Source organism: Microcaecilia unicolor, chromosome 7 (genome assembly GCF_901765095.1).
Source record: "Microcaecilia unicolor chromosome 7, aMicUni1.1, whole genome shotgun sequence".
NCBI lineage: Eukaryota > Metazoa > Chordata > Amphibia > Gymnophiona > Siphonopidae > Microcaecilia > Microcaecilia unicolor.
Window position 1 is genome coordinate 309,681,075 of NC_044037.1, and position 15,438 is coordinate 309,696,512.

At 42.8% G+C, this 15,438-nt stretch overlaps 1 protein-coding gene across 1 annotated transcript in view; it reads left to right on the forward strand.

The window, feature by feature from the left end:
- The window catches only part of LOC115475154 (anion exchange protein 3-like), an 82,248-nt gene that overhangs the window by 12,986 nt on the left and 53,824 nt on the right, over window positions 1-15,438 (forward strand). The window contains exons 3-4 of the mRNA XM_030210895.1: window positions 570-750; window positions 13,095-13,230. Coding sequence (XP_030066755.1) covers window positions 570-750; window positions 13,095-13,230 — 317 coding nt within the window. The remainder of the gene's footprint in view (window positions 1-569; window positions 751-13,094; window positions 13,231-15,438) is intronic.

Below are 15,438 nucleotides of genomic sequence, written 5' to 3' on the forward strand. Positions count from 1 at the left end.
AAGTTTGGATGATTCATAAAATGGAAAAGTTGACAGGGACTGGGAACCCTTTATACTCTGGGTGAATAGCTCTTAGGCTTTAAATATCTGTTATAAGAAGCTGTGTGAACCATTCTGAGCTAATGGTTATGGATGATGCATAAGAGATATGTGTTATGGTTGTTATTAATAATAAGCTTACTTACCTCTCCATTGTACATTGCTTTTTTACAATGCTTTTCTATAAAATTCCAGACTTGAATATTTCCAGGGGGAATGGGGATGGAATCGGAGGGAATGAGATAGGGATAGTGTTGAGTATCTGCCTTTTATCTGTTAAGCAGAATGTTACTTTTGAGTCGTATATAGTAATATGTTCTGAGAATCTCATCTTTCGTATCCGATCTTGTTATTTGGAAGTGCTTCATTTGTATCCTCCAGATTTTGTACTTGGAAATGTTCTCTGTTATGGTTGTAATTTTGACAACCAATTAAAAAAATGATCTGTTCTGGTGTGGGAGGTAACTGGGAATAAGGGAACATTAAATATTGCCTTATGAGTCTCCTGATGCTTGGTGGAATTTCTGTAGGTGTTTGTGGAGCTGAACGAACTTATCTATAGTAAGAACCAGGAGCTGCAATGGCAAGAGACAGCCCGGTGGATCAAATTTGAGGAAGATGTGGAGGAGGATACATCTCGCTGGGGAAAACCTCATGTGGCTTCACTGTCCTTCCGTAGCCTCCTAGAGCTGAGAAAAACCATTACGCATGGTGAGTTCAGACAGCCTTAAAAAAAAGAAAACCAGAAAGAAAAAAAGTCCGCTATGAAATCAGACACAACAAGAAGGAAGTTGGGGCAGACAGTGTTCTTCCACACATCAAAGGAAGTTTTATTCTAAAGCCAATTATTGTCAAGGCTCCACAAAGGGTCTGTACATATGTTGGTTTTAGAATAAACTTCTTTTGTGTGGAAGAACATTGTCTGCCCCTGCTTTCTTCTTCTGGTCTGCTATTTTGTAGGGGACTTTTTTTTTTCTTTTTCTTCGCATTAAGAACCAGCCTTACTCATTAGCAGATTTGCCTTCTCTGGAGTAGCCCACACTCTGGAATGCACTGCTTGAAAGGCTCCACTTAATACAAGACTATCTCTACTTCAGGAAGCAGGTGAAAGCTGGGCTGTTCAACCAGGCCTTTACTGGAAGAAGTAACTAACTCGTTAGTCTCACTCACACACACAAGGAGTACACAAGCTTTGGGCCACTTGGATGCCTGTTTATTAAGCTGAATTAGTTATTAGCTCGGTTAATTGCTGCATTAGCAGGCACTCTCTACTGCTGTGGGAAACAGTGTGGAAGGGGATGTGGAATGAGCGGGGGGGGGGGGGGGCTGTCTTACGGTTAATGCACGGCAACTACCCGGTTACGTTAGCTGTAATGCGGCACAGTTAATGCCACCTGCATCGCATTATTTGCCATGCAGTAAAACAAAGTGTTGTCTGTGATAATTGAACGGGGAAAACCTGGGCACACTCCCAACAGTTATCACAAAAGTTTTGTTGTTACTGCTTGGAAACTGCCTCAATACCAATACGGGTTACAAAACAATACAGTTTATGGAATAAGATAAATTGAAAATAGAAATTAGCATATAAAACAACAAAACAAAGTAAGAACTAAAGCACAAACCCAAATCCTCCTAATCAACATTTACCAAATAAAAAAAAGTTTTCAACTTTTTACGAAACAATAAATAATTTGTATCTGTTCTGGAGGAGTGGCCTAGTGGTTAGGGTGGTGGACTTTGGTCCTGGGGAACTGAGGAACTGAGTTCGATTCCCAGCACAGGCAGCTCCTTGTGACTCTGGGCAAGTCACTTAACCCTCCATTGCCCCATGTAAGCCGCATTGAGCCTGCCATGATTGGGAAAGCGCAGGGTACAAATGTAACTAAAATAAAAAAATAATAAATAAGTACTACTACTACTACTACTTAACATTTCTAGAGCGCTACTAGGGTTACGCAGCGCTGTACAGTTTAACAAAAAGGACAGTCCCTGCTCAAAGGAGCTTACAATCTAACAGGCGAAATGTCAAGTTGCGGCAGCATGGGGTGAGGCGAGGCAGAAAGGGCGGAGCCTGGAGTTGGCGGTGGTGGAGAAGGGTACTGAAAGGAGGGATTTGTCTTGAGAGCGGAGGTTACGGGTAGGAACGTAAGGGGAGATGAGGGTAGAGAGGTAAGAAGGGGCTGCAGATCGAGTGCATTTGTAAGTTAGTAGGAGAAGCTTGAACTGTATGCGGTACCTGATCGGAAGCCAGTGAAGTGACTTGAGGAGAGGGGTGATATGAGTATATCGGTCCAGGCAGAAGATAAGGTGTGCAGCAGAGTTCTGAATGGACTGAAGGGGGGATAGATGGCTAAGTGGGAGGCCAGTGAGGAGTAGGTTGCAGTAGTCGAGGTGAGAGGTAATGAGAGAGTGGATGAGAGTTCGGGTGGTGTGCTCAGAGAGGAAAGGGCGAATTTTGCTAATGTTATAGAGGAGGAAGCGAGAGAGGTCTTGGCTATCTGCTGGATATGCGCAGAGAAGGAGAGGGAGGAGTCGAAGATGACACCGAGGTTGCGGGCAGATGAGACGGGGACAATGAGGGTGTTATCAACTGTGATAGAGAGTGGCGGGAGAGGAGAAGTGGGTTTGGGAGGGAAGACAATAAGCTCGGTCTTGGCCATGTTCAGTTTCAAGTGGCGGTTGGACATCCAGGCAGCAATGTCGGATAAGCAGGCCGATACTTTGGCCTGGGTTTCCGCAGTGATGTTTGGTGTGGAGAGATAAAGCTGGGTGTCATCAGCATAAAGATGATATTGGAAACCATGAGAAGAGATCAGGGAGCCCAGGGAAGAGGTGTAGATTGAAAAAAGAAGGGGTCCAAGGACAGATCCCTGAGGAACTCCAACAGAGAGCGGGATGGGGTGGAGGAAGAACCATGAGAATGTACTCTTAAGGTATGGTGGGAGAGATAAGAGGAGAACCAGGACGGGACAGAGCCCTGGAACCCAGATGAGGACAGTGTGGCAAGAAGTAAATTGTGATTGACAGTTTCAAAAGCGGCGGATAGGTCAAGGAGGATGAGGATGGAGTAGTGACCTTTGGATTTGGCAAGGAACAGGTCATTACAGACTTTAGATAGTGCCGTTTCTGTCAAGTGTAGGGGGCGAAAGCTGGATTGAAGTGGATCAAGGATGGCATGAGAGGAGAGAAAATCAAGGCAACGGCTGTGAACGGCGCGGCGCGTTCAAGTATCTTGGAGTGGAAGGGTAAATAATTCCAGAAAGAAGTCACAGCAAAATTAAAATACTATTAACATTTTTCAAAAATTGAAGCTCTTTAGATGTAGGTGGGCGAAGCAGCAATTTATCCTGTAAGCGGGAAGAATGCCTAAACAGCAGAACCATCAATAAATTGATCACTAATTTGAAACACCAAATAAGCTGCTTTAAAACAATATCTGAGCTTGTATAGGGAGCCAATGCAATTTTACCAAAAAAGGCGAAACACTATCAAACTTCTTGATCCTATAAATCAACCGGGCTGAAGTATTCTGAATAAGCTGGAGTTCGTTTAATAACTTAGTAGACAAACCCAGAAAACGAACATTACAGTAATCAATCTGAGATAATATCAGCATCTGAACTAGCAAGGCAAAGGTTGTTTGATCAAAATATGATCGAATAAGATGCAATTGTCTCAATTTGAAAAACTGTTGGGGTTTTTTTTTTTGCCAAAGATGATTTACTTGAGGTTCCTGGGACAATGATGAATCCAAGATAATTCCTAGAACTCTCAATTTATCTTCTACTGGTAGAAATTTTACCAGGGGATAGTGAAATAATTTAAAGTAGTCTACACTTAGATTCTTAAACCAAAGAAGTTTGGTCTTATTAGCATTCAACTTCAGCATATTATTCAAATCGCAAAGCTGGATCCTATCCATACAAAAGATAATCTATTGAAAATGTCACCCAGGTCATCAAAAACAGTATGTCGTCTGCATAAGAAAATAAATATTCATCTATATTCATTTATTAGATCCCAAGGTGGATATTAAAAAATTAAAAATTAAACTGCAGTTTAGCAAACAGACCCCAAGTGTCCCAAAGCCAGGTTAAGAGAAACCCTAACTCTTCATATAAACCCCACCTTTAAAACAAATTTCTCACATGCACCTACTTCAATTGATGTATCAAAAACACTTTAAATATGTACCCTATCACTTATTGATCCTTAATGCAAGTACCACTCTGTATTTCTCATACCGGAATTGGCGATCGCCATCACGGTATTATGTAAGCCACATTGAATCTGCAAATAGGTGGGAAAATGTGGGATACAAAAGCAAGAAATAAATAAATAAATACTCAGGCTGCATATACAGCAGCAGGACATGCTTATCCACTCCTACCTTAGCTGAGATAATATTTAACCATCTCTCTTACCTCATGTGCAACTTTCTCTAAATCAGTCACCTACTTTCTAACTCTTCTTACTCTGTTACCTATTTATATGTTACATCTTTGCTTATAATCAGTTATAATGTTCTATTACGTGTTGTGTTGACATTGTAAGTAGTCTACTATGCCATACTTTGTATTGTTATTTGAATATTTTTACTTCAGTAACTGCCTATTGCTCATGTTTGATCTATTCTTACTGTACATCGCCTTGAGTGAATTCCTTCAAAAAGGCAGTAAATAAATCAAAATAAATAAATAAATATGTAGGTTTATTGCCCCATTTGATGGAATAATTTCCCCTGCAATGGAAGGATGTGTCTGTGCTGCTCTTCCTTTGCAGGCTCATGTTGTTGCCCCATCATCCTGGCCCTAATGCAGAGAGTTGGTATAGACAGAGGCCCACAGTTAACACATGATATAGGAAAGGGCTCTGAGCGGAAGGAAACCCTGCACAAAACCTCGCATTATGCACCTGCACACAGCATATTGAAATGACTGGTAGTGAGGCTGCAGTGCAGAGAGATGCACAGAAGATTTTAAGGCGCCAGGTCTAAAGAGGCTCAGGAGTGTTAGCTTACTGTCCAGCGACATAACAGTATCCGCAACTTTTAAGACAGAACAGGGAGATGACAATCCTGTGCACAGGTCTGAGCAGAAAGAACTTGTATCTGCGTGTGCTGGAACTTTATTCTGTGCATAAGTACTGGCACTGCAGACATGTCATGCACAGACATTTTTGTGATAGCAGAATAGCACTCCAGCAGCTGCGCAGATGATGCTGACTCTCTCGTTTTTGTGCATTTGCTGCAGAACCTTGTGCAGATAAGTTCAGTGTACTCTCCCTGATCAGCACACATCAAATTTGCAAATGATTAGCTAACTTTCATTCTTTTCCTTTCTATTGGAGTCTTGTATACTGCCCATTTTCCAAAAGGATTCATAGCGGTTTACAGTGCAAGAGGGTCTCAATAGTAGAGGGATGTTTTCATCTCACAACAATAAACATTAAGGTGAACAGAGGATGGTTACAAGAGTAAGTAGGGCAATTAACATTGTCCTGATTTTTGATCGAACAGGTAGGCCTTCAAGGTCCTCCTGAAGGAGAGATAGGAAGATGAATGTCTTAAATCTGGTGGCAGTACGTTGCATAGTCTTGTCCCAATGAAAGGGAAAGTTTTTGATAATGGTCTTGAAGCAAATGCCCTTCAGAGAGGGAAAACCCAATTTCCGTGTCCTCAGCCCAGATTCCTGTTCAAGGATGGTACATCAAGCAGTTCACCCAGTCCCTCTGAATTCAGTCCCTATACAGATTTAAAGATTAGGCCAGTTACCTTAAAGTTAATATGCTGACAGATTGGCAGCCAGTGCAGGTTTAGTCTAGGAGGTGACACACTGTCATGACAACCTAGACCACAAACTGGTTGAATGGCGGTGTTTTGCAGTAGTTGCAAACGGCTGCGAAATTTGCTTGCAATTCAAAGGTATAATGAATTGCAGTAATCTAGTTGTGGTGACAACTGTCTGGGCTAGAATTCTAAAATCCTCTTGTTGGAGACATGATCTTATTGCTCTTAATTGTCTGAGTTTGAAGAAGAATTGAGAATTACCCCTAGTACCCTTGAATGATCTTCTATTAGATTTTCTCCTTTACTTGGTGTTAAACAGTTTTACTGAGAGACTATTAGTGTTTCCAAACCAAAGTATTTTCATTTTTTGTTTGTTTAGCTTCAGGAGATATTTTATAGCCCACCCATCTATTACAGAGATGTGGCAACTAATGGAGTCTAAGGTGTCCTCAAACTTTTCCAACACTGGGCATACAAGAAGATATCGTCTGCATATGATAACACTGAAATCCCACTGGCTGACACATAATTTCCTCAAACTCAGACATTAAATAGGGAAGGTGAGAGTGGTGAGCCCTGGGGTACACCGCATCCAGGGCGCCAACTTGATGATTTTCCATTTTTACCCTTGACGCAGTATGGTCTAATCTTTAAGAATAAATCAAACCAGCTCAACACTTTTCCAGCGATACCTATCTCATTTAATAGAATTCTAGGAAATTCTGGAGCTGTTCATTTACCAAGAATTCCAAGAGCTTAGCCATCCATGGTATACTTGTGACTCAACGGTAGATCTGCTCCTATGGATTTTGGTAATGGTTTTAGAATTATTTCAGAGACTTGGGATAGCAGCCTGATTGCAATGTTCTATTTACGAAGTCAGTCAACCATTGCAGAATTTGTGGTGGAATGTTGGTTACATACTGTAAGGAGGTTGGAGGGTCTAAGCAGCTCAGGAGGAGGTATGGGGCCAGGCTACATTCCCCACAAGGCCCTGAGAGAAGGGATCGGGGTGGTAGGTCCCAAAACCCGGTATGGCCCCCACGTGGAAGGGAGGGGGGAAAGGACTGGAAAGAGCAGCTGCTATGGCAGACGAGGGCCAGAAGGGGGAGCAGGGATGACAAAGCTCAATTTCCTTGGGTTAGAAATCAGTACAAGATTCCTTCCACCTGGGATGGGGAGGAGGTCTCCAACCAACAGCCTAGCAGAGAAGGAGAATTAATGGAGTGCTTGGAGGAAGGAGAGGCTGGAGAGACCAACACACCAGGTTTGGAGGAGCCAGTTGACATGGACTGTAATTGTACTTTGGGGCAGAGTTGCAGGGACTGAAGGCAGTGGGTGGTCACAGGAGTAAATTAGCTGTGTTGTGGGCGGTGTACTGCCATTCTGCAACCAACCGGAAAGACTTTTAAAACTGAAACCCAGGCTGTTGAACTGGGGGAGAACTTGGATTTAAAGGGAAGTTTTTTTCTTGTTGCTTTATTTTGGAAACTGAATGGGACTTTAACCCCTTGAACTGAGATTTTGTGGAGGAGGGGAAATAAACTGTTTGGAACTAAAAGCTGTGTTGTCTGGAAGGACTTTGTTTGTGGACTGCTGAAGGGAGCCTACCACCCCCTGAAGGTTTGCTACCGGGATTACAGATATTACAATACATCTGAGGTGCATGATTTTTTTGAGAGTCTGGCCGGGGTTTTCCTGATTGTAATAGAAGTGACTTCTTCAATCTTTTCCCATGTTCTGTCTACAGGGATGTCGTTTCTCTGACTATTTGGAATTAGTTCAACCAAATTGTCTAAACTGGCTTCTGGAAAGGTGCTCCTAATTTTATTCACCTTTTCCTGGAAATGAAGTGCCAGATCTTCTGCACTTGGTTGAAATACTTCTGGGATTGCAAAAATTGGGTTTGCATTAGTTAGGTCTTCAAAAAATTTTATAGATGGTTTTTGAGGAGTTATTAGAATTTCTTATTTCTTGACTGAAAAAAGTCTTTTTCACATTAGCTATATGATTTTTGTAGGTTTTAATTTCTCAACGTTTAGTGTTTGAGAGTGACTTGTTATACCATAGTGTTTTCCCTTTCCTGTCTTTCATCTTCAAAGGTGACAAACCGTCTAAGGTCTTGCGGACTGTATCTTCCCATATTTGTAGCTCATAGTATTTGGAGTCGTGATGCAGCTTGAGAGAGACTGTATTCCAGAAACTTTGTGGGTTTACTCTTCTCCTGTTAACTTTAGTTTGGACATTACTATCAGAGTGTTTGTGTAGAGTGATAAGTTTTAGATAAATGAGAGGAAGTAATAATCTGACCATATCAATGGTTCCCATTGTACATGATCTAGCGTCATAAAATTGGTGTCCATTGAGTAGGCCACAAAATCCAATTTGTCCCTTTTGATGTGTAGGTGTCATGGGGTCTAGAACTAGGTTTAAAAACTCCAGGAACTGTAGGAAATTCAATACATATGGGTTAAAGGAGCTTCTAAATATAGATTTAAGTCCCCCAGTAAAAGTAGTTCTGTGAATCGAGTTGAGTAGTATGCGATTCTTTCAAATAACTTCTGCCGGGTATTTTGCTAATATTTATGAGGTCTGTATACCAACATCAGCCCTATTGTTCCATTTCTTACATATGTTTGTACATTGAAAAATCATAACTTCTAAGGTTGTCATCGCAATAGCTGTCTACGAGATTAATGTCAAAAAAAGTTCTGTAAACCAAGGCAAGACTCCCCCCCCCCCCCCCCCCCTTCTTGTCTTAATGGCCTTGTAACCAGCTGGACAGATAGATAAGATATACTATGAGCTGAGATCGGGGATCAATGTCTTGGTTATGAAAACCAGACCTGGAGCTAAATCAGCTACGAACTCTGACTATGTGAGCCTTCCCACAGACTGACCTGGCATTGAAATATACACATTTTGTAGTCTCGTAATCTATAGGGACATCATTAACCTGCCTGAGGGATCTTGACTAGGTTCTGAGTTCCTGTTGGTTCTTTTTTCTGTCTGGAGGTTTCCCTTCTGACCCCAACTTGCACTGGTATGGCTCTTGGGCATATGAGCATGCAGTCAATCAGGTTCCCAGGATTTCATGTGTGTGTGTTTTTTTGTTTGTTTTTGGACCTCCATGACCAGTTGTTAATTATGCTGGAAGCCATGCACTCAGACATCAGCACATGGCTCTAATGCAAACTTCTCTGCATCAGCCGCTCTGTCTCTTGCTTTGCAGGCTACATCTCTCCTCCCCTGGAGACAGTTTAATTTGAACAGCCCTAGGACCTCACCCTGTATCGAAGGCAGCCAGGGCAAGAATAACGATGGCTTGGCCCACTGGCTGTGCTAGCTATGAGAATCCTTTGTCAACAATACAGAGGTATTTCTGTGTTATTACCATCAGATCAGGCCTCTCTGGTGTTGAGCAACTTGTCAAGATTCAGGAACCATCCCAGGGCTCCCAACTTCTCTTAGTATCTTGTTCTAGAAGTGTTTAAAGCACAAAATGTTCTGGTTCCTGGCTACAACAAGGATATAAATACAAACAATGTTAGCTTTCTGCCACCAGCACATCAACATTTAAACCAGGCAATATAAGTTCTTCACTTGGGACCACTTCAATCGGATTCAGCAGAGCTGCTTTTTCAAGAGTACAGGGATGCCAAGAACATAACAGACCAGTGGCCCATCTAGCCCAGTATTCTGCTTCCAATAGTGGCCAATCTAGGTCACAAGTACCTGGCAGAAACCCAAATAGTAGCAAAATTCATGCTACTCATCCCAGAGACAAGCAGTGGCTTTCCGATGTCTATCTCAATAGCAGACTATGGACTTTTCCTCCAAGAACTTGTCCTCTAATCTGTACTTTTTGAAAGAGTAAATCAATTCACTTTTACCCATTCTACACCACTCAGGATTTCGTAGACTTCTATCATATCCCCCCCCCGTCTCTTCTCCAAGTTGAAGAGTCCTAACTTAAGCCTTTCCTTGTATGAGAGGAGTTCCATCACCTTTATCAGAAGAACAGACACACTGGGTCAGACCAATGGTCCATATAACCCAATATCCTGTTTCCAACAGTGGCCAATCCAGGTCACAAGTAATTGGCAGAAAACAAATAGTAGCAAGATTACATGCTACCGATCCCACAGACAAGCAGTGTCTTCCCCATGTTTATCTGAATAGCAGACTATGGACTTTCTCTCCAGGATCTTATCCGAACCTTTTTTTAAAACCCATACACACTAACTGCTGTAACTACATCCTCTGGCAACGAGTTTCAGAGCTTAACTATTCATTGACTGAAAAAATATGTCCTCCCATTTATTTTAAAAGTATTACCACGTAACTTCATTGAGTGTCCCCTAGTCTTTGAGGAGTTCCATCCCCTTCATCATTTTGGTTGCTATTCTTTAAACCTGAATTCCTTTTGAGATATGGTGACCAGAATTGAACGTAATACTCTTTGGCTTATTTCCTTTCCTTCCCTTTCCTAATAATTCCTAGTATCCCGTTTGTTTTTTTTGGCTGCTGCTACACGCTGGGCAGAAGATTTCAAGGTATTGTCTACAATGACCCCTAGATCTTTTTCTTGGGTACTGACTCCTAAGGTGGACCCTAGTATCAAGTAACTATGATTTGGATTATTCTTCCCGATGTACATCACATTTCATCTGCCATTTGCATGCCCAGTCTTCCAATTTGCTAAGACCTTCCTGCACTTTTTCACAGTTTGCATGTATTTTGAAATCTTTGAATAGTTTTGTGTTATCTGAAAATTTAATCACTTCACTTGTTGTTCTGATTCCAGATCATTTATAAATATGTTAAATAGCACTGGTCTCAGTACTGATCCCTGTGGCACTCCACTGTTCACCCTCCTCCATTGATAAAAATGGCCATTGAACCTTACCCTCTGTTTTCTGTCCAATAACCAGTTCCTAATCCACAAATGGACATTGCCTCCTATCCCATGACTTTTTAATTTTCTCAGGAGTCTCTCATGAATGAATTTGTAAAAAGCTTTCTGAAAATCTAGATACACTACATCAACCAGCTCACCTTTATCCACATTAAAGAAATGAAGCAGATTGGAGAGCCAAGGGAATAACATGTATAGAATGTTTGTACGTTTGGGAAGCTCGCCAGGTGCCCTTGGCCTGGATTGGCCGCTGTCGTGGACAGGATGCTGGGCTCGATGGACCCTTGGTCTTTTCCCAGTGTAGCATTGCTCATGTACTTATGTACTTCCCTTGGCTGAACCCATGCTGATTCCCATTAAGCCATGTTTGTCTGTGACACTCATTTTCAAAGCACATGAATGTCTCAAGGTGGCAAAAAAGTCCATCTGCTAAAAACTTCCAAATTGCGATTGTGGAATGGCAGAATTTGGACATCCTACACTGCAGTTTGTCCATATAGCAAGGGGGGGTGTTATGGGCGGGACTAGGGAGGTTCAAAAATTGTCATCCAACAGCGATAATCAAATGTGAAGATACATCCAAGTAAAAAAAAAAAAAAACGTCTGTATTTAGACCTGTTTTAATCAGGTTCAGGTTTTAAAAAAGTGCTCTGATTGAGCAGCTGACCACTGGAGAGATTCAGGCATGACACCTCCTTAATCCCCCAGTGGTTGCTGTCCCCCCTCACTCTCCCCTGAAAGTGAAACCAGAAAGAAATACCAGGCTCTGTGACTGCTTCAGCAGAAAGTAGGTTGAAGAGTAGCCTAGTGGTCAGCAGGGGCGTAGCCAGACCTCGCCGGGGGGGGCCAGAGCCTGAGGTGGGGGGGCACTGTTTAGCTGCCTCCCCCCTCCCCCGCGCGCCCGGTACTGCCGCCAGTACGACGACCCTCTTGAACCCCCCCTCCCGCCACCAACCCTCCCCCGCCGTCGCCGCCCCGCCGCCGCATGAGGTACCTTGTTTGCTGGTGGGGGTCCCCAAACCCTGCCACCCGAAGAGTCTGCTTCAGTGCCAGAGTTAGTAGACTCCGGCGCCTTCATTCAACGAAGTTCGTGCGAAGATCAGCTGGTTTTGACGCCTTACGTCCTGCACTATGCATGTAGCCCCGTGCAGGACGTAAGGCGTCAAAACCAGCTGATCTTCTTCGCACGAACATCGTTGAATGAAGGTGCCGGAGTCTACTAACTCCGGCGCTGATGCAGACTCTTCGGCTGGTGGGGTTTGGGGACCCCCGCCAGCAAACAAGGTACCTCATGCGGCGGCGCGGCGATGGCAGGGGAGGTTTGGTGGTGGGAGAGGGGTTCAAGACGGTCGCGGCAGGGGGCCAGGGCCGAATCTATGGGGGCCCAGGCCCCCCAGGCCCCACGTAGCTACGCCACTGATGGTCAGTGCTGTGGACTTTAATCCAGGGCACCCAGGTTACTCTTCCACTTAACTCTTTGTTTACATATAAATTGTGAGTCCTCCAGAGCCAGAGATTAAATATTAAACAGCTGTAATCCTGAGGGCCATTGAGTGGTGCACATTCAGGTACATTAGGTATTTATCTGTCTCTGCAGGGCACAGCATTTCAAATAAGAGTTGCAGTGGAATATGAACATGGGAGCCCTGGATTAAAGTCCACTGCAGTGACCGCTAGGGTTCCCCTGTGCTCTGCAGGGGCATCTGTGTGGACATTTTCATACAAATGTTCTCAGATGTCCTTCTCCCTGGTTTTTGGCGTTCATAATTTGGACATTTCATTTTGGAAAATGGCTGTTTATTTGGACATTCTCACATATTTTCAAACCAGAAGCCTCAATGTTTTTCTTCGAAAATGGCTATGAGATGGACATTTTTTTTTGGATGTTATGAGCGGGACGTCTGAATTTTGACTTGGATGTCGTTTCAGAAATGACTTCCATGTGTTCAGTAATGGTTTCTACTCTTTTGCCCGACACTGAAGGGCTTACTGGTCTGTAATTTCCCGGATCACCCTGGAATCCATTTTAAAAATCGGCATTACGCTGGCCACCCTTCAGTCTTCAGTAGCAGATCCTATCTCAGCATAGCACCAGGTTCTTGAACCAAACGCCCTCGATTTCAAGGCGGTTTGAGGTACTTTTGCCTCTAATAGGAAAATGTTAACATTAATATAAGTTATGTATAAATTATATCAAGCTGTTTATAATATGTGAAACAGTAAATTGATATGAGCTGGATGGAGCAGCCATTGATAAATGTAAATAAGAAATGAATAAACTTAAAATAGTTTTATTGCGGAGACTGGATGATAACTTGGTTCTGTTCTGTCTCTTCTCCCTCTCAGGGGCTGTCCTTCTGGACCTGGAACAGACCACACTTCCAGGAATCGCTCACCTAGTGGTGGAAACCATGATTATCTCTGACCAGATTAAAGCTGAGGATAGAACCAATGTTTTGAGGGCCCTGTTACTCAAGCACAGGTGGGTGCTGGTGAGAGAGAGGGTAAAAATACAGAGAACAGAGATCGGGTCATAAACTAGGGTATTATATGCTGGAACATGTCTAGTTGATAGGACAAAAATCATTTGAAGAAGGATAAGGGACTGAACAGCACAAACTGTCAAAAGCCAATTTAGGGTAGAACCAAGACAGAATCTCAGAGGCACACCATGAATCACAGGAAGCCAGCAACGTAGAAAGAAAGGTCCTTGTATTGACCCAGTCAGTCTCTTCATCTCAGTCAGAACTTGGTTGGGACGTGTCACTATGAGCCTTCATTATTACTGCCATTTTATATCTATCCCCACCAAGTCTACTCTGCTGGGTCGTTGAGGTGACTGTCCTGGTCCGGGGGGGGGGGGGGGGGGCTCATGTTGCCTGGCACCTTTTGATACCTTGCAGTTATCCAATCATCATTCCTATACCATCGAAGATCATTTTCAGGATGTTTGAAGTAGGAACATGAAGCAGATATCAGATATCCTGGAAGGAATGGAGTGAAGAATCGGGTCTAGAGTGTGAGAGTAGAGAGGGTACTCTGGGTTGATTTTTTTTTCCCGGTATGGTCCTGAAGAGCTGGGAGAACCCTTAACATTATATACCAGTAGGCAAGAGAAGAATGGTGGAGGGATTCAGTTTATCATGAAGGATAACCAAGGAAGGAAGGGATTGCTAGGGGGTGGGAGGAAAATTAAGATATTTGGAAGCAGCAGGAGAGGATGGATATGCAAAGATTAAACTGTCATGGAGGCTGAGGTAGGAGATAGCAAGGGGAGTGTAGCAACATATAGACCATTGGTTGATTTAAAATCTTCTAAATTACGTCAATAACTGGTTTTAGAGACTTATCTGGCTGAAACTTGAAGGCTGGCAGACTGCCAGTCTTGTATAATCTGATAATATACCCTTCCTACGGCAGGTATTTCACTGCGACATCCTACAGGTTTAGATTTAGGTTTAAGAATACATTTTAAAAAGGGGGGAGGAATAAGTAAAATAAAACAGTATAATCAAAATAGCAAAAATTAAAAATAATACAAAATTGATCAAACAGTAACTAGACAGGAATGAAAGGGAGAAAATGTAGGAATGAAGCACATTTCAGGTAAACAAGGGGAGGAAACAACAAAAAGATGGGCAGAGGCAGTGATATTAATGGATAATAACAGACCCAGAAAATTAATCAATGGTTACTAGAATCAGGAAAAGCAAAGGAAGGGGGCGCTAGAGAGTGTCAGAAAAGATGGCTGCATAGGCAGCGAGCTCCTTCCCTCGACCTGCTAGAACATCATTTTTACCCGATTTATATCAGTGGAAAATTGACCTTTTCCTGTCTGTCCTCAAAACCAAATAAACAGGAATCTAGAACTATAATGCTGGCCAGCTCCAAACGTTGTAAATACGATGCACCTAAGCCCGAAAAGATGGTGCCCACCAAATCAAAAGCAAGCGTTTCTGACACTCTCTTAGAGGAATTAGACTCTTCAAGATCTCACAACTTAGCACTACGATACTACACATGAGTTTTAAAAAATGATCCTATTGCTCTCACTGCATCAGTTTCTAATTTTCAATCTAGGCTTGAATCAGTAGAGGCAAAAGCAACTCGAGCTAAATATAGAAGAACTAGCCAAAAAAAGCAGTCGGAACAATATACATATTCTGGGGCAGAAGGGCCCAATATGATGACTTTCTTAGAATCCTGGCTGCAAAATCCTGATGCTATTTTTTTAAAATCTCTAGTAGCCTTATGGAATCTACTGTTCAAACGAACATTGACCCAATCGCTTTCTCAGATCATACCTCTATTTCTATAACTATTCACCTCGGTTCACAAATTCCCACATTTGGAGACTTAATCCATATGTTCTCTCAGATAATTCTAATATTACTATTACTACTACTACTACTTAACATTTCTAGAGTGCTAAATTACGTGAATTTATAGCAGTATATGCTATCAGCCTTATTTTCGAAAGTGATGGGCGCCCAGATTTTGACCCCAATCGGGAGATAGGCGCTCATCTCGCAAAGGCGCTCAAGTCGGTATAATCGAAAGCCAATTTTGGGTGTCTTCAACTGCAATCTGTTGCAGAAACGGCCAAAGTTGATGGGGGCGTGTTGGAGGCGTGGTGAAGGTGGGACTGGGGCGTGTTTATCGGCCGAGGAGAGATGGGCGCCTTTGGCTG